This window comes from Lepidochelys olivacea (assembly GCF_965140295.1).
Source record: "Lepidochelys olivacea isolate rLepOli2 genome assembly, chromosome: 2".
NCBI lineage: Eukaryota > Metazoa > Chordata > Testudines > Cheloniidae > Lepidochelys > Lepidochelys olivacea.
The window spans coordinates 163,934,815-163,955,142 of NC_140412.1; the positions used below are offsets into that span (position 1 = coordinate 163,934,815).

A 20,328-nucleotide genomic window follows, 5' to 3' on the forward strand; every position below is an offset into this window, starting at 1 on the left:
TATGCCCTCTTTCTCTCATGAATATTTTTCTCTGAGTGCCTTTCTTGTTTTTCTTTTCCTAATATACAGTGTACACGGTTTTAAAAAAAGCTGATCTACCAATAAAGCTATAATTGCCAGCTCTTTTCTAATTCCACACAAGAGTACCAAATTGTAGAATCATAGAATATTAGGGATGGAAGAGACCTCAGGAGGTCATCTAGTCCAATCCCCTGCTCAAAGCAGGACCGACACCCACTAAATCATCCCAGCCAGGGCTTTGTCAAGCCAGGCCTTAAAAACCTCTAAGGATGGAGATTTCACCACCTCCCTAGGTAACCTATTCTGGTGCTTCACCACTCTCCTAGTGAAACAGTGTTTCCTAATATCCAACCTAGATCTCCCCCACTGCAACTTGAAACCATTGCTCCTTGTTCGAACATCTGCCATCTCTGAGAACAGCCAAGCTCCATCCTCTTTGGAACCCCCCTTCAGGTAGTTGAAGGCTGCTATCAAATCTCCTCTTACTTTTCTCTTCGGTAGACTAAATAACCACAGTGCCCTCAGCCGCTCCTCGTAAGTCATGTGCCCTCTAATCATTTTCATTGCCCTCCGCTAGACTCTCTCCAATTTGTCCCCATCCCTTTTGTAGTGGGGGAACCAAAACTGGACACAATACTCCAGGTGTGGCCTCACCAGTGCCAAGTAGAGGGGAATAATCACTTCCCTTGATCTGCTGGCAATGAAGGCCTACTAATACAGCCCAATATGCCATTGGCCTTCTTAGCAACAAGGGCACACTGCCGACTCATATCCAGCTTCTCATCCACTGTAATCCCCAGGTCCTTTTCTGAAGAACTGCTGCTAAGGCAGTCATTCCCCAGCCTGTAGCAGTGCATGGGATTCTTCCTTCCTAAGTGCAGGACTCTGCATTTGTCCTTGTTGAACCTCATCAGATTTCTTTTGGCCCAATCCTCCAATTTGTCTAGGTCACTCTGGACCCTATCCCTACCCTCCAGTGTATCTACCTCTCCCCCCAGCTTAGTGTCATCTGTGAACATGCTGAGGGTTGAACAAAACCAACCCCTGGGGCACTCCGCTTGATATCAGCTCCCAACTAGACACCAAGCCGTTGATCACTACCCATTGAGCCTGACAGTCTAGCCGCTTTCTGTCCACCTTATAGTCTATTCATCCAATCCATACTTTTTTAACTTGCTGGCAAGTATACTGGGGGAGACCCTATCAAAAGTTTTGCTAAAGTCAAAGCTCAGAGGAACAAACCTGGAGGAGAGGGCTAACAAATGGGAGGAAAACTCAGCAGTCTTGTGAATTTTTCCTGACTACATCCCCTCAGGTGAAAAGAGCTTGAGCCTTGCAAATTTTTCAAGCCCTCTTCCTCCCAGTCCTGTGGATGTGGAGAAGAGAATCCCTTCCTGTGTGGAGCCAGAAGCCATGCTACCAGGACAGCTGCTGTAACATGGTAATAAACTGAGGGTGTAAAAGTAATAGTTTTGATTTTTCACTTAGAATAATACGTCGTCAATTTCTTCATGTTCAGAGTCTCTTTTCACCAGCGATGTTCAACTTTTTTTTACTTCAAGAGCAGAACATTTTCTAAAAGGTCACAGGGCAACAATCAATGCTTTGTGGATGATTCTCTGCCCCGTTGTACTCTCTCTGTGTCACTCAGGCAACACAAATGGAGTGGAAACCACCCTCATGTCTCCCTGGCACAATGGAGTTCCCAGCTGGTGAAAAGCTGGGGCAGCCTGCTCCTACGTTTCCTCCCACAGCCGTTAGTGCAGAAAGGAATCTCAGAGGTGGGGGAAAGAAACGGCTGCAGTGTGCTGCTTTCCAGCTACCCTCACTGGGCATATGGCCACCAAAATGACCACTTCCAGCTGGCACAAGTCTACTCTAACTTGCCCCAGGCCTGCAACAGAGAATCAGGAGCTGTAACGGGTTGCTGGTTCTCAGCTTCTCCTCTTTTTCAGTTTCCTGGGCTGCAGTGGGTGGCTCTGTGGGGAAAGGGAGACATCTTCTGTTGGATTCTTTCCTAAACTCAGGCATCTATCCTGCTTTCCCTAAGCTCGTAAGGAAGCAGGCAGTGGAGTAGCCAGAACTACTCTCTTCTTTCCCCTGAATGCACCAGGTGGCCCACAAGGGAATTGCTGAGCAGCTGCACCCAGGACGAAACAACTGCTCAGGGCTCGCCTGGCTCACACCACAGCATCTCCTGCCACTGAAGGGGAATCAGCCAGAGTAAGTTGGAAAGGTGATGTCCCCAACCGCTCCCCTGTAGCAATGAAGCTGGTTCAACTACTTCAGTTTTAAAATTGCTGGGTGGGGGCTTTAGCACATTTTTTTCAATTCATAATCAAAAAACAAATTTTCTTCTTCATGCTCTTGTTGTTGAGGGCTGCAAGCTAGAGACTTGAAACCCAGAAGCAGACCCCAGGCCACAAGCTATACATCACTGCTTCAGACCCTTGAATAAAGATCTTAAGATTCTAAGGCCTGGTCTACACACAGTTTTTGAACTCAGACAATGTCAGTGAGGACTGTGATTTTTTTTTTACTGATAAAGTTATACTGGTACAAGCTCACCTGCGTACAGTTATACTGGTCTAACTTATTCCCCTTCCCATTCAGAAATAACCTATATGGCTATAAGCACATTTTATACTGGTATAACTGGCTCCAAATCATAGAATCATAGAATATCAGGGTTGGAAGGGACCTCAGGAGGTCATCTAGTCCAACCCCCTGCTCAAAGCAGGACCAATCCCCAACTAAATCATCCCAGCCAGGGCTTTGTCAAGCCTGACCTTAAAAATATCTAAGGAAGGAGATTCCACCACCTCCCTAGGTAACGCATTCCAGTGTTTCACCACCCTCCTAGTGAAAAAGTTTTTCCTAATATCCAACCTAAACCTCCCCCAACTAGAGGGAGTTGCATTATTTTAACTATACCAGTATAGTTAAAGCGATACAAATTTTGTATGTAGGCACGGCATCCCTAAGGTGCAGTTCATGATATTTATTTGTACCTTAAAAATATAATCTAAGTTTCAGCCTAAATTCCCATTCAATAACAGATATAAGCATGTGTATCTCATTTGATTTTGGAACTTTTCTTTTCTTTTCATGTGAAGGTTTTTCTTGTCTTTGAGAGGTAAATAATCTATCTTTAACTCATCACAAACAATATAATTTGAGTCCGATTTGTCCCAGTCTTAAAATAGACATACACCTCCATCTTGAATATATTTCAAAAGTATGACCACAAGGAGATGAAGGTACTTGTTCAGTCATTGCTACTCTAATCTTATTAAACACTGACACGTAAAACGATGATGAATGATGTGACTAAGTGATTACTTTAATATTACTGCCTTGTCCCTGTTTAGCAATGACAAATATTCACCCAAGATCAAAATCAGCTGTTGCTCAAGACTCTAAAATTAAAATAAACACCCACTCACTGCAATCTGAGGGCCAGTCAGTGGTACAAGAGAGGCAAGTCATCTTAATGAAGTTAGAAAAAGCCTAGGTGTGTTTCAAAGCACTTTTTAAAAGCCGGTAACGACAGAATTAACTTATTTTTTTTAATCGTTGGAATGGGAAACTGAAGCGCATTTTTTACTTTAAAATTGTGTTAAGCTGATGACATGCAGATAGTTGAACTTTAAGTCTCATAGTCATCTCCAGCTTAATAATTTTTCAAGCCAGATAGTAGCAGATGTTTCTGGGTAGCTGGGCCCACTTGAGAACTTACTGCTACTTTTGCCCAACCCTGTTCCTTCACTAAGAACATTCAACAACATTCCTGGCGATGTTATTAATAAAGTGTAATATAATATAAAGTTAATGTGAATGTAACGCAATCCAGGTGTTGTAGGATGCGGTGATGGTGATTCAATAGGTGGCACTCTTTCCTCCAAGTCAGTACAGAACCAATATCCTTGCATATTGTTAGAGGCTAAGCTGGTGCGGTCTTTCAAATAAGATGTTCAACCCCAAGACTTCACCACTTGTGGTCACTGAAAATCTCATGGCACTTTTCAAAAGAACTGGAGTGTAAACGGAGCTTGGTCAAATTCCAGCATGTGTAATTATGTTCTGCCAACCTCAGTTCCCCTTATGATACTCTTCCATTCCAATCCTAAAGGGCTACGTAGTGTTTCTGTGGACTTTTCAACAGATGTCACATAATCATACAAGCATTTAAATGGTGAGCAAATTGTGTACAACACTTAGGGTATGTCTACACTCTGTGACAAAAGACCTCAGCACAAGCACACCTGCTTCAGCTCAGCTGACACAGACTCGCGGGGCTCAAGCTGAGGGGCTATAAATTTGCAGTGTAGACATTTGGGCATAGGCTGCAGACCAGGCTCTGGGACCCTCCCCGCCTCATGCGGTCTCGCAGCCAAAGGCCAAATGTCTACACTGCAATTTTATTGCACTCCATCTGAGCCTCATGAACCTGAGTCAGCTGACCTGGGCCAGCTGTGGGTCTTTTATTGCAGTGTAGACATACCCTTAAAAATATAATAAAATCAATTACTTGGCTTGGCCAGATGGGAGAACAAGAGGAAGCAAGAACTCCCATTGCTCTCTTGCTGAGCCCTGCATAGCTTCGGACTTTAGTTGCAGTAGGTAGAGCCAAGGGCAACTCACCTGATATTCTTCCCTGAAAACAAATGGGAGGGGAGGGAGAGGAGCCCTGACTCAACCCCCCTATTCTGGTCATGCAAAGATAGGAATAAATTGCTCCACAAAAAGATATGAAGAAATTTAGCCCTGGATCCTGAAAGGCATATAGACATCTACTTCATTTGGGACTTAGGCCCAGATCCTCAAAGGTATTTAGGTACCTTTCTCTCTCCCCAGACCAAGGGGGAAAGCACAGGGGGAACTGTGATTCTGAGTCCTATTCATTCTCTGGTCTGCTCCAGCTTACTGAGTGCAGAGTAATTTTTCTGAAAGCACTTTTAGAAGCATCTGGATGAAAGGTGATACATAAATTTAGTTTTGAAAACAGACTGCAGGAATTATAACTGTGCAGACTAGCTGCTTCTTTACTGTCAACTCCCTTATCTTGATTACTGACTCATTTTATGTTTATATCAATACGAATTGACAGGTACTGCATATGGATAGATGGCCCCCAATTTGAGAATTTAACACTGCTTTTAAAAACTGGTGGGCTTTGCACTTGGTTTCACCCTTCTGAAAGCCAGGATCTGCAAGGACTCTAAAGGCTTATTAACAATTAAACTAATGACTGCCTACTTGAGAGAAGCATCAATAAATTACAGTACAGGAAGCATGTACAATCAAACAAAAGGATAACGTAGGGGGAATTACTGAAGCTTATTCCTGGCAGTTAATTTAAAATATTCAGTTATATTCCAAGAAGAAAATGGGGAGGGAATATAAAACCTTACATAGACTTTAAGAAACTAAAATTGCCAACTGCAGAAAAATACAGAGTGAAAGCCAAAAGAGCTAATAATGAAGATATGCCACATAGCCCCACAGCAAAAGAAAGAAATGTGATATTATGAGACAATGCATGAAAGGATAACAGGATTGGGATTTTAAATGATTTCAACCTTCCCAATTGGGAAATTTTTGAAACATGTGGCACACTGAGATACAAGGGACGGATATAGTAATTGATGGTTGTCTGTACCAATGTGTTAAGAGATCTTCCCAAGAAGTAGGACTGCTACATGTGCACTTAAAGGGACGCTGCCTGCATTTTTAGGCCTTAGAACAAACAAACCAAACTTTCTGTAACTGATGTCTACAGCTCGCAAACATCTTGAAGAACACATCTAATTTGCATTAAATGGATCACAGTAAGCCCTAGCATTCAATGCTCATTTTTAATGTATATTGCTGGGATCTCTGATCTTCGAGGCCCACATGGCCTTAAAATGAATACCCCCAACAGCTTTCCCATTTAGCATCTCTTTAATTTCATTCACGCTGACATTCTCCATACAGATCCTTGATGCAACTCAGTTTTGATTTTGTTTTTTAAATTCACTGTTAGGGCCAGATTCTGCTCTCATTTTATACCAATAGCCAGTAACCATACCAGTATCCAGATCAACTTCAGTGACTGCAATTTCATTTTCAGCTTGGCATTGTTATAAAATAGGTAAAGAAGGCTGCAGTGCAGAGAAATGGACAACTGATAAAATGTGATATCTCTCTTCAATTTAACGTAAACACCTTTCTCTGAAAATTAAAACAAACACAGCCATTGCCAGGGTAACAATCTCATGTTGTTTGTAGTTAGGGATGGGTGAATCTCTTGCCATTTGAGATTTTGCAAGTTTCTGGATTTACTTTGCAAAAGTACTGTGTATCACAAAATGGCTTTAGTTTTGTGAAATCCAGAACACTTGGAAAAAAACTGCAGATGTTGCAGATACTTATGCCCAATTCCCCTGCCAGCCCTGATCTCCTGGTCACCATTACAAGAAGGGTAAAGCTTCCTTCCCCCTCTCTTCTTCTTCCCATGGGAAGGGCAATGAAAATTCAAGCACTGCATCAGTCCCAGACCATATCCGTCTGCCTCAACAGGTTCTCCCCCCAACCTTACCACTAACAGTTTCAAGAGGGCAGCAACCACCATCCTCACTATCATTTTTTGCAGGTGGCAGGCTATGTTCAGGCTGTTGGCCCACTGACCAATCCAAAAATTGCCTCTTGAGGAAGAGAGAGATGACCTACCTGCCCCCATATCCAGCAGTAGCAGAACCAAAAAACACACACCTGACAGTCTCAGTGTACAAACTCTTTCACAGATGCATAGATTCCAAAGCCAGAAGGGACAGTAGTGATCTAGTTTGACCTCCTATATAACACAGCCCACAGAACTTCCCCAGAATAATCCCTAGAGAATATATTTTAGAACAAAATCAAATCTTGATTTAAAAATTGCCAGAGATTCAGAATCCAAAACGACTCTTGGTAAATTGTTAATTACCTCCAGTGTTGAAAAATTACACCTTATTTCCAGTCTGAATTTGTCTAGCTTCCACTTCCAGCCATTGGATCATATTACACCTTTCTCCTAGACTGAAGAGCCTATTATCAAATATTTGTTTCTCTTGTAGGTACTTATAAACAGTGATCAAGTCACCCTTATCCTTTTCTTTGTTAAACTAATAGAGATTAAGCCTCTTGAGTCTATCACTTTAAGACATGTTTTCTAATCCTTTAATCATTCTCATGGCTCTTCTCTGAACCGTCTCCAATTTATCAACATCCTTCTTGAACTGCAGACACCAGAACTGGATACAGTATTCCAGCAGCAGTTGCAGCCATACCAAATACAGAGGTATAAAGCTCTCCCTACTCCTACGTGGGATACCCTTTTAATGAATCCAAGGATCGTATTAGCCCTTCTGGCCACAGCATTGCAATGGGAATTCATGGTCAGCTGATAATTCACCACAATACCAAATCCCTTTAGAATCAATGCTTCCTGGGATAAAGTCCCTCATCCTGTAAGTATGGCCTACATTCTTTGTTCCTAGATGTATACATTTAGCCATATTAAAATGCATATTGTTTGCTTGCGCCCAGCTTACCAAGTTATCCAGATCAGCCTGTACCAGTGAACTATCCTCTTCATTATTTACCACTTCCCCAATTTTGGGGTCATCTGCAAATTATATCAGACATGATTTTATGTTTTCTTCCAGGTCATTAATAAAAATGTTAAATAGCGTAGGGCCAAGAACTGATCCCTGTGGGACTTTACTAGATACACATCCACTCGATAATTATTCCATGTTTATAATTACATTTTGAGACATATAGGTTACTCAATTTTTAATCAATTTAATGTGTGCCACATTAATTTTTAGGGCTGTCAATAAATCACAGTTAACTCACGCAATTAACTCAGAAAAATTAACTGTGATTAAAAAATTAATCACGATTAATCATACTGTTAAACAATAGAATACCAATTTAAATTTATTCAGTATTTTTCTACATTTTCAAATATATTGATTTCTATTACAACACAGAATACAGTCCACAGTGCTCACTTCATATTATTATTTTATTACAAATATTTGCGCTGTAAAAATGATAAAAGAAATAGTATTTTTCAATTCACCTCATATAAGCACTGTTGTGCAATCTCTACCATGAAAATGCAACTTAAGAATGTAGAATTTTTTTTGTTACATAACTGCACTCAAAAACAAAACAATGTAAAACTTCAGAGCCTACAAGTCCATTCAGTCCTATTTCTTGTTCAGTCAATCTCTAAGACAAACACGTTTGTTTACATTTTCAGGAGATAATACTGCCTTCTTATTATTTGCAATGTCACCAGAAAGTGAGAACAGGCATTTGCATGACACTTTTGTAGCCGGCATTGCAAGGTATTTATGTGCCAGATATGCTAAACATTTGTATGCCCCCTCATGCTTCGGCAACCATTCCAGAGGACATGCTTCCATGCTGATGATGCTCGTTAAAAAAAGAATGTGTTAATTAAATTTGTGACTGAACTCCTTAAGGGAGAACTGTATGTCTCCTGTTCTGTTTTTGCCTGTATTCTGCTATATATTTCATGTTATAGCAGTCTCGCATGATGACCTAGCACTTCTTTGTTTTAAGAATACTTTCACAGGAGATTTGACAAAACCCAAAGAAGGCACCAATGTAAGATTTCTAAGGATAGATACAGCACTCAACCCAAGGTTTAAGCATCTGAAGTGCCTTCCAAAATCTGAGAGGGACGAGGTGTGGACATTGCTTTCAGATGTCTTAAAAGAGCAACATTCTGATGCGGAAACTACAGAATCCAAACCACCAAAAAAGAAAATCAACCTTTTGCTGGTGGCATCTGAATCAGATGATGAAAATGAACATGTGTCGGTCTGCTCTGCTTTGGATCGTTATAAAGAAGAACCCATCATCATCATGGACGCATGTCTTCTGGAATGGTGGTTGAAGCATGAAGGGACATATGAATCTTTAGTGTATCTAGCATATAAATATCTTGCGATGCCGGCTAAAACAGTGTCATGTGAATGCCTGTTCTCACTTTCAGGTGACGTAAACAAGATGTGGGCAGCATTACCTCCTGCAAATTGTACCTCCTGCAAATTGTAACCAAACTTGTTTGCCTGAGCGATTAGCTGAAGTAGGACTGAGTGGACTTGTAGGTTCTAAAGTCTTACATTGTTTTATTTTTGAATGCAGTTATTTTTTGTACATAATTCTACATTTGTAAGTTCAACTTTCATTATAAAGAGATTGCACTACAGTACTTGTATTGGATGAAACGAAATATACTATTTCTTTTGTTTTTTACAGTGCAAATATTTGTAATAAAAAATAAATACAAAGTGAGCACTGTACACTTTGTATTCTGTGTTGTAACTGAAATCATTACATTTGAAAATGTAGAAAACATCCAAAAATATTTAAATAAAGGGTATTCTATTATTGTTTAACAGTGCGATTAATCGTGTGATTAATCACAATGAATCTTTTTAATCACACGATTAATCATTATTAATTTTAATTGCTTGACAGCACTATTAATTTTGTATTGTTCTAGTTTTTTAATCAAAATATCATGCAATATCATGTCAAACACCTTACAGAAGTCTAAGTATTTTACATCAACACTATTACCTTAATCAATCAAAACTGTAAGTCTCATCAAGAAGGGTATCAATTTAGTTTCACAGGATCAATTTTCCTTTAAGCCAAGATACTTCATAATGCAAGTGGGCTCAGGGGAAACCTTGAGCAGCAACTTTCTGCCCCAGTGTTCCAAGCAGGGTTTCTTAAGTTTAGTGTACTGTGTGTCTCTATTCCATAGTGCTTAAAGAAACAGAGCAGCAAGACAGGGAAGTGTGCTTCCCTGGTCTTCCTGTTGCCTAACAGTGAGTAGCTTGTCCAGACTCAAAAAAATAATCCTCTCTTTGGACTGGCTGGGGCAGTGGGGCTCCTTGCTACCCGCTCTTGAAGTCAGAAGGAAATCTGCCTAGAAAAAGACAGAGGGGAAATGGGGACCCTTCCCTACAGAGGACTTCAATATAAAAAGAAAGGGGTTTATAGTGTCAGTATCTTCACTCCCCTCCTCCTGGAGGAAAGGATAAGCCAAGGATCTTCAGTCTCTCTTCCTCCTTACAAACACCACTGGAGGATGGGACAGCTGAGGAAGAAGGACCAGAATCTTTTTTGCCTCATGCATAGGGGAATCAAGATTCTTCTCTTCCCTGGAAGGAGCAGGGAGCCCAATGTCTGAGTAGGACCAGATGCTCCCAACTTTTTGGCCGCTATAACACATTTCTTACTAACAGTAAACAAAATCAAAAAGTTTGAAGTTCTGGTCCTACTTTTGTGTGGGTTTAAAAAAAAAAGACTAAGGAAGGATGTGTTTACCCAACTCTAATTTTACTATGATAGTAATTTATTTTATTAGCACGGTGTTTGTTTTGTTGTTTACTTTAATACTACAATAGTTACTCACATGTCACACCAATTCCTTAACTTCTTTAGTTGCAGTATTTGAGCTTTTTTCACTGTACAGTACTCTGCCTTTATGATACATTGTGTTTATATTTCTATATACTGAAGGGAGCCCCATCACTCCACATGTCAGCAGCAGGCTGTGAAGGCCTCAAGTGCCCTGACTGGTTAGCCCTGACTTCCTGCTGCCAGTTCTCCTCCCATTAGAGTATGGGGATGCCGCCTGAGAAGAGCAGGCCCATGCTGCTCTTGTTGTAGGGACACGGCAGACCCTGAGCATGAGCTCAAGGCTGGGAAACAGGCCAAGGGAGCAACCCGGGAGTGTGGCCACTACAAACTGCACTGCAGGCAAGACACAACCATTGTCCAATGGGAAAGAGGAGCCCTAATCTGGGACTGAGTGGTTGAGCCTGGAGGGGCAGTTTGGACTATTTCTTTACTAAGGAAGGTAAGAGTCCCTTTGTTAAGTAAGCATATTGGATTCATTTCATTATACTTGGATTAGCTGCTCCTTTCAGTGACAGGGTGGTTCTGTCTATCCTGATAAATGTGTTGGAAAAGATTTGAACACTGGCATGGCTCCTGGGTGAATTCTTGCCTCCCCAAATGTTGCAAAAGTGTTGTACAAGGCAAGGGGTGGGAGTTTGGATCAATTTATCTTTGAGCCCTGTATACACACACTAATACAATTTTTATTGTATTATTTATTAATTATTATTATCATCATCATTTGCACAGAAAATTGAATTGAAAATAACTGTACTTTCATACATATTTCACAATAATGTACTTCATAAGGAGCTGCTGTAACACCAAAATGTAGAGTGGCAAATGAAGACACAGAATAAGGTAAAATACAGTATGTTGTAATTAAATGAATAACTAAGGGAGATCACTAAAAAAAAATGCCACCTGACATTGGCTGTATATATATAGCCACTCGCCTAAATGACTTTAGGTCAGCAAGTCAGAGGTATCAAGTAACTTAAAGCAATTCAAAACCAACAAATCCACAGTACCAAATTAGATTCAAAGAGCATTATTAGAGTTGGACCTGAGCCACAAATTTAGATCCACATCTGAATTTTCCCAAGATTCAGGGAAATGTGGAAGAGGGAGGTATGGATCTAGAGGTCCAGCTTGGACCTGTCTCTAGTTAATATTACAGACAGAGACAAAACATATTCAGAAAACTCTAAGCTCCTGGCTTAAGTAGGTATGTAATTTTCTAAAAGGTCAACTCATAAAACCAAGAGATTTACATTTCTAAGGGTCTAGGTCAACCAGAATATAACTGATCTAGCTTTTTCTTTGGGATCAAATTGTAGAATATGCAGATTTTTTTTTTAAAAAAAGAAAAATTTTAACCATGTCAATCTAGAAGTAAATCCTGCTTGATTTATTCACAAATCTGATTAAAATGAGGATTTTGCTACTAACCTTCCTTACAAAACCACTGCATTACATCATGATTAGAAGTCATAAGGGCAAAATCCAACACCTACTGAAGTCAAATGGAGTCTTTCTAATGACTTCAGTGAGAACTGGATCAAGCCCAATGTGGCATTATGGTTTATTTAGCAATATATAACATAGTAAATGATTAGGGACGGCAAACCAGGAGCTCCATCCCTTTTAGAGGACAAGGGAACATTCAATCAAATTAAATGTGTCAAATTTAAAATTGATGAAAGGAAACAAATACACATCATTAATCTGTGAAACTCATTGTCACAAAATGTGAAGGCCAAGAGCTCAGCAGGTTTAAAAAAAAGGCTTAGAATTTACATGAATAATAAGAGCATCTGTAGTTACATTAGATAAAATAAAAACAAGTTTCAGGAGATAAAATGTTACATTTCAAGGTATAATATGAAACATTTTGTACTCATCAGAGACAGAATACTGTACTAAATGGACCATTAGTCCACTGAAGCATTAATTTTCAAAGTAATTAAAGGATCAAGCCTCAGCTGTATCAAAGACCAAATTTCAACCTAAGAACCACCATGACAGCTGCACTTTTCTGTGACTGGACAGACCACAAAGCCCAGGACAAAGCATGCAAGAGTTGGGGATAAAGCTCTCAGTTGAGGGACTCTGACTATGGAACAATCTTCCAGAGGAGATCAAGTTAATTCCAGTCTTTAGGAAAGGATTCAAAGCCTTCCTCTTTGTGAATCTTTCCACCATAAGTGACACTCACAAAATAAACCTCCTTTCTACCCCCTAATCTCGACCAAACAAAAATAAAACAAAAAACAAACAACCAAAAACAAAAAAAACCCCACCCACACAGCCCTACTCCAAGCAGACTTTTGACTTCAAAAAGAGAGAAGTGCCACTGGACTTTGCTATTGCTACTGGTTTTATGTGGATGGCACTTAAGATACTATGGTGACGAGCGGCAGAATAAAACAGACAGACAGATTTAACTAACCAAAATGGAGTTCCTACGTTCCCAAAGCAACATGGTAAACTTGCAGCTAGATGGTGCTGGTCAGAATTGGGGAACATTAGCAGAAGTGTGCAGATGGACATGCACATCACCTATCTATACTGTGTCTGATTAAAGTCCATGAGCACTAATTTCACTTGCACATTTTAAAAGTAAATGAAAGGTTCATACCTCATTCTGATGGAGCACTTCCAAAGTCCAACATTACCAGGCAGCCTTCTTTTCTTCTACCTGATCTAAGGGCTGATACTCAAATTCAGAACTTTATGTAAACATTTCTGAAGAGAAATTGTTGTTGAAAATAAAAGGCCTGCATTTCAGGAAGGATTCTTTGAAATAAAAGCACATTGCTGTATCTGGCCAGACAAAGAGGTGCCACAAAAAGACAGGCATTGCATTGCTAATGCAGAGAATAAGATATATATACAGATAATATCCACACACCTATTTCATGTCTAAGTCCCAAAAGGATCCTCAAACCACGTAGAGACCAACATTGCCCTATCTACCTTGCCTGCTGGGCTCAATCTGGTAGGCAGAGACGTCCCTGGGGTAGGGCGAATCGGCGCAACCACTCCGGGCCCCACACTTTGGGGGACCCCGCAGGCTGGTGTGATTGGCTGGCGAGGTCGGTCCCAGAAGAGACGAATCCGTCACTTCTGCCCTGGGACCCCCTGCTCCAGGCCCCGCACTTTGGGGGGCCCCACGGGCAGCTGCAATTGGCTGGCACGGTCGGTCCCAGAAAAGACGAATCCGTCACTTTCACCCCGGGCCCCGCACCCCTACTAGGGATGGCCATTCTGGTAGGCATCCTGTGAACGCACCTAACTCCACACAAATGGCCAGGGGAGGGAGGACATCTCACTTATAATCTTTAGCCCAGTGGTTAGTGTACTCACCCGGCATGTGGGAGTCTCCCAGTGCAACTTCCCCCTCTGACGATGAGAAGGGATTTGAACAGGGATCTTCCAGATGAGTGCCTAACTACTGGATTACAGAGACATTCTCAATGTCTCTCTTACATAAGAACAACCATACTGGATCAGACTAGCCCAGTATCCTGTCTTCCAACAGTGGCCAATACCAGGCGCTTCAGAAGGAACGACCAGAACAGAATTATCAAGTGATCCATCCCATCGTCCACTCCCAGTTTTTTGGCATATATAGGCTTAGGACACCCACAGCATGGTGGTGTATCCCTGACCATCTTGGCTAAGAGTCATTGATGGACTAAAGCTCCATGAAATTATCTAATTATTTTTTGAACCCAGTTATACTTTTGGTCTTCACAACATCCCCTGACAATGAGTTCCACAGGTTGACAGAGCGCTGTGTGAAGAAGTACTTCCTTTTGTTTGTTTTAAACCTGCTGTTTATTAATTTCATTGGGTGATCCCTGGTTCTTGTGTTATGTGAAGGGGTAAATAATACATTCACTTTTTTCATACCATTCATGATTTTATAGACGTGTATCATATCCCCCTTAGTTACCTCTTTCCAAGCTGAAATGTCCCAGTTCTTTTTAATCTCTCCTCACATGGAAGCTGGTCCATACTCTTAATCATTGTTACTCTTTTCTGCACCTTTTCCAATTCTAATATATCTGTTTTTGAGATGGACGAGCAGAACTGCACGCAGCGTTTGAAGTGTGGGCTTACCATGAATTTATATAGTGGCAGTAAGATATTTTCTCTTATTATCTATCCCTTTCCTAATGGTTCTTAATATTCTGTTAGTTTTTTGACTACTGCTGCACACTGAGCGGATGTTTTCAGAGAACTATTCACAATGATTCCAAAATCTCTTTCTTGAGCACTCATATTTAATTTAGACCCCATCGTTTTGTATGTATAGGTGGAATTACGTTTTCCAATGTGCATTACTTTGCAGTTATCAACACTGAATTTCATCCGCCATTTTCTTGCCCACTCGCCCGGTTTTGTGAGATCCTTTTGTAGTTCTTCACAGTGTGCTTTGGACTTAACTATCTTGAGTAATTTTGTATCATCTGCAAATTTTGCCACCTCACTGTTTACCCCTTTTTCCAGATCATTTATGAGTACGTTGAACAGCACTGGTCCCAGTACAGATCCCTCTCTCCATTCTGAAAACTGAACGTTTATTCCTACCCTTTATTTCCTCTCTTTTAACCAGTTACTGACCCATGAGAGAGTCTTCCTTCTTATTCCATGACAGCTTTTTTGCTTACGAGCCTTTGGTGAGGGACCTTTTCAAAGGCTTTCTGAAAATCCAAGTACATTATATCCACTAGAATTGTGGTGGGCAATCTGTGGCTGGCACACAGCCCATCAGGGTAATCCACTGGCGGGCCTCCAGACAGTTTGTTTACATTTGTACGGCTGCCTGGAACTCCCAGTATCTGCAGTTTGCCATTCCCTGCCAATGGGAGCTGCGGGAATCGGCGTGGGCTGGAGAGAGATTGCAAGAGAGCCATTTCAGAATACCCCATTGCCCAGAAGACTATTCACCAGAGTTTCAAGCCACATAGAAGAGGCGTATATTGAACCATGATCAAATTTACTGATGACACAAATTATTGGAGAGATAGCAAACAAAGAGGAGGAAAAAACTGAAGTGCAAAAATACCTGGAGAGAATAAACCAGTCTGATTAATTCTTTAGTAAGTAGCTAAGAGAATGCCAGGAGACATAACTATAATGTACTGGAAGTAGGTTCTCATACTGCTGAGTTCAATGGGACTACTCACATGAATAAAATTAGCAGATGCATGAGGTGTCTGCAGACTCAGGACCTCACATTATAGGGTCTTTTGGACAGGGCCTATATTTTAATATGTGTTTGTACAGCAACTATGGTGTTTCATATTTTCCACCCAAAATGCCCATGTCTTTTTTAATCAGTTAAATCTCATAAAACCTCTGCGAGAAATGTATTATCTCCATTTTTCAAATGGGTAAACAGATGTGGGGAAGAAAGTCAATGTTCAGAAGTGCCCCTGATTTTGAATGCTTCAATTTTGGGGAGTCAAGTTTGAGTCATTATGGGCCTGATTTTTCGAAGTGCTAAACAAGCAATTCAAACTGAAGTCAATGGGAGCTGCTGTTGCTCCAAGTAATCTCATTCTGACCCAAGTGATATCAAATTGGGCTTTCCAAATAAACAAAAATCACGCAACGTCAGTGGCCACTTTTGAAAAATAGGCTGCTTACAGCAAGTCAACAGTAAAGTCAGATATAGAACCTTTAAGTACCATCTCCCAGTCCACTGCTCTACACAATTAGATATCAGAATCTGGCCCTTACTCACACTATTTTACTCCACAAGTAATCCCAAATGGGACTACTCACAGAATAAGGTACTACTCAATGTGACTAAAGTTTATGAATCTGACCCTGAGTTGTAGAAACAGAATATGACCCAGTGCACCTACATTTTTTGTGCATTATGCAGAGCTTTGTCCTCTACAGAGTTTCTGTAACCTTGGCAAGAAAATGTTCTACAAATGTAAAACTTCTGCTGAAAGAGGTTTTCTTTGAACTATTTTTTATTGGTCTTTTGACATCCTTAAAGCTAAGAGCACACACAGCCTTTTTCCATCCTCCAGCAAGCTCCTGAGTGCAGGCCATAACACAACAAATGATGTTAAGAGACTATTTCCCTCCCACTTTATGAAAGAATGGATAAAATGGTCTTTTCCTATTTTGCTTTCTTCACAAAAACACATACCAGTTGTTATTTTTCCTCTGACGTCTTTGCTGAGTTAATTCACAGACTAGAAGGATTATTAAATAACAAGGTAGAAAATAATAAAAGAAAGTATTTCATAACAACCAACTGTGGTATTGCTTTGAAAAGCCTAGAATTCCAAAACCAGGCCTGTGTGTGTGACCATAAGTGAAGAGAGTGACATTTATCAACAGATGCATTAAAGTAAATATATAAGAGGTACATAAGTTTTCACAAAGGTTGGGATTTGCATTAGTGGCATACTCAATACTCACGCTTCTGAAGAGCTACAGTATCAATAGTTCCAAGGACAGCAGACTTACAGCTATTTTTAACAAAGCCCTCACTGCAACTGTTTAGCTCATAAAACCTCACAACAGCAATAGCTTAAACCCTGCTCTGCATGAACATGCTCTTAGCCAACCTTCCTAAACAATAAATGGTTTCTCAAAATCCCATGATACTCTGAAGAGGTTACTAACAAGGGGCAGACATGTCAGATTTGTTACAGATTTGGCCTGTTTTCAAGGCTTCCAAAATACAACGGTTACAACTAATGCATCAGCCATGCCTGCCCTGTTGATATTTTTGGAAATGAAAAGTGACATCTCATGAAGGTACAATACTCTGACCTGACGATTCATGAAGACACGAACACATTCTTTCATAAACATGTTCACTTATAAAGATGTAAATGCATGCTGTCCCAGGCAGACCCATGCTGAGACTGACTGATACCCATTCCATTCACTTACAACACACAATTTATTTCTGTCAACGGATTACTTATTAAGAGTGAACTCTTTGATACACTCACATGAGAAAACAACATTGCTATCAAAGTCCACCACCACCAGTTCTCAAACATCTTCCCCTGCACTTAAAAAGTTTTAAGTGACTTTATGTATAATGTGGAGAATAAAACTAATTTAAAATATTAGGTATACTTTGTGTTCTATCCATTTAGGAGGAGATTTTCAAAGGCACACAGGAAAATTAGGCATTCAACTTCCATTGATTTTCAATAGGAGTTAGGTGCCTTAATCCCATTTGTGCCTTTGAAAATCTCTCCTTTAGCCTACACATTTAAATACATAATCACAAAGAAATTATTTATTTTTGTAGGCCGGTTATTCTAAAACATCTCATTTCTAGACACTAAGGATAATGATGGTGGTGAGGTCTGGGATATCTTTTCCTAAACTGGTGAAGTTTAGGGATATTCCTAAATCAAGCGAAGTTAAGGGATATTCCTAAATCAGGCAGAAGGCAAATTTGATTTGGGATGAAAATATCACTCAGTTACAGTCCTGTTGAGTACAAAAATGACAGGTTACTAGGCACAGATCCGTATTTTTTTCATCTTCTGTGTTTCCGATTTGAAAAACTCTTCTCGTACATAGTCAGGATTCAACGCTCCTTTCCGCAGGATACCTGTATTCCTCTGACACAAGGGGTCTGTACTTCTCTTCACTTCCATCACAAGTTTGGGCAATAACTCTGCTCCGTCTATCCTTATGCTACACTATTTGACAGGAAGAGTCACATAACAATTGCATCACTGCAGTGTTTGGGGTATCAATGTAGAATACTATACTATTTTATAAGGAGGACACCGGACACTAGCTGAGCCTCTGCCTGAGTCCTGCTGCACAATCCCTTCTTTCTGAACGCAGACTTAGGGCAGGTCTACGCTAGAAGCGCTATATTGACACAGCTGCACTGATGCAGCTGCGCCACTGTAGCATCACTGGTGACGATGCTCTCTCCTGTCGGCATGATAACTCCACCTCCATGAGAGGGGGAAGCTATGTTGCGGGAGAGTGTCTCCTGCTGACATAGCGCTGGTGTGGACAACACTTAGGTCGCTGTAACTTGCATCGCTCAGGGGGCTGTCTTTTCCACAGTTAAGTAAGATCGACTTAAGCAGCAGCGTAGACCTGCTCTGAGTTCCCTCTAGTACAGTGGTTTTCAATCTTTTTTCATTTGTGGGCCCCTAAAAAATTTCAAATGGAGGTGCGGACCTGTTTGGAGATCTAAGACATAATCTGAGGACCCCCAGTGGTCTGCAGACTACAGGTCGAAGGTTCTATGGTAACAACAACCTTTCGCAGACCCCTGAGTCATAGTCTGTGGACCCTCAGGGGTCTGTGGACCACAGATTGAAAACTACTGCTCTAGCACTAGGAATCAAAGAGCTGGAGTTAGTCTTGAACAGCAATCCCTTCCTCTGCAGACCCCCTCCTCCTGCTGGAAGGAAAAAAATACCTAAGTCTCCCTCTCCAGCCATACAAAACCGCAAAATAGCCCCCTACTTCTGCCTAATGTGCAACAGCACTAAAATCAGCGCATGTTCCACCACTGGCAACCCTGACAGCAGCAGCAGCACTGACCATGCCTCTGATCACATCTACCGCTGGTCTGAGTATTTGTGCTACTGGTCCCCTCTCGCCCCAGCTCCTTCCTTCCCCACCAAGGCAGTGAGTTAACTCCCTCCCCCGCAACAATGCAGGGATACTTTCAAAGCGCCCCTTTCTCTCCCCAAAGCTGAACAGCTTACCCCCACCCCCACCAGTGTAGGGATAGTTTCTAAGTCCCCCCCTTCCCCCCCCAACACTATGGAGTAGGTTTCTCTGTACCAACCCACGCCACCCCCCACAGGGTAGGGATGGTTTCTAACACCGCCCCCACCCCTGTACCTTATGCGGGGCTCGGAGCAGGCGGTGCACCCCGGCCAGCTGGGTGATGAGCGCGATGTCCTCCCTGAAGGTGTAGAGAGGGGGCCGGGTGGGCTCGGGGAAGTTGGTGCTATTGAAGGGGTCGGTGTCATCTAAGAACTGCACCCTGCAAACCAGCGTGGCCATGGTGCAGCCATGCAAAACACGGCAGCAGCGGCAGCGGCAAAGCACAGGGTGGGGGAGGCTGGGCAGGAGGCGCCCCCTCCCCCGCGAACAAGAAATAAAAGTTGGAGCCGAGCAGCAGGGCTGCGATCAGCCCGCAGCGGCAGGTTGGCAGAGATCAGGCTCCGCTCCCCGGCGGCCGGGCTGAGCTGCAACCCGAGGGCGGGGGGAAGCAGGAGAAGCACCGGCCGCAGGAGCCACCGCAAGATGCACGCAGCGGAGCCCGACTGCTTCAGAGCCCCTAGCACGCGGGGATCATCGCCCCCTCCCCGCCCGGCTCCACACGGTGCGGGCGTCCTTCAGGCTGACAAAGGGCAGAGCCCCGGGGCGGAGCGGCCGGCGGGCGCGGTGCACGGGCAGCCGGAGAGCAGCGGCGGCAGCTGCTCCCCCATGCTCAGTCAGCCTGAGCCGCTGCAGCGGGCCGGGGCTGCTGCCTGTGGGAAACCCGCGCTGGCTTAGTCTTCAGCCAAGCGCCGCCGGAGCCGCCAGGCAGCAGGCGCCCCCCAGCGGGCACAGGGAGGAGCGTCACCCGGCCGTCACATTCCCCGGCCCGGGACACGGGAGCGGGGCACAGGGACACCCAGTCAGCCAGGAGCTCCCGCCTGCGCGGGAACTGGGGTGGGGTGGAGTGGGGTGGAGGGGGAGACAGCCTGCTAAAATCTTCCGGGGAGGAGGTAGGGAGAGAAGCTCCTCATCCTCGCATCTGCCAGAGGAGAGACAGACATTCCATCCTTCCCCCTCAAAAAAATA

At 42.4% G+C, this 20,328-nt stretch overlaps 1 protein-coding gene across 1 annotated transcript in view; it reads right to left on the bottom strand.

Annotated features, from left to right (window-relative positions):
* Positions 1 to 20,020, bottom strand: part of FHOD3 (formin homology 2 domain containing 3) — a 627,222-nt gene extending 607,202 nt beyond the window's left edge. Inside the window, exon 1 of the mRNA XM_084620053.1 lies at positions 19,378 to 20,020. Within this exon, the coding sequence (XP_084476179.1) occupies positions 19,378 to 19,542 (165 nt within the window). The 5' untranslated portion in view covers positions 19,543 to 20,020. The remainder of the gene's footprint in view (positions 1 to 19,377) is intronic.
* Positions 20,021 to 20,328: the final 308 nt, after the last annotated feature.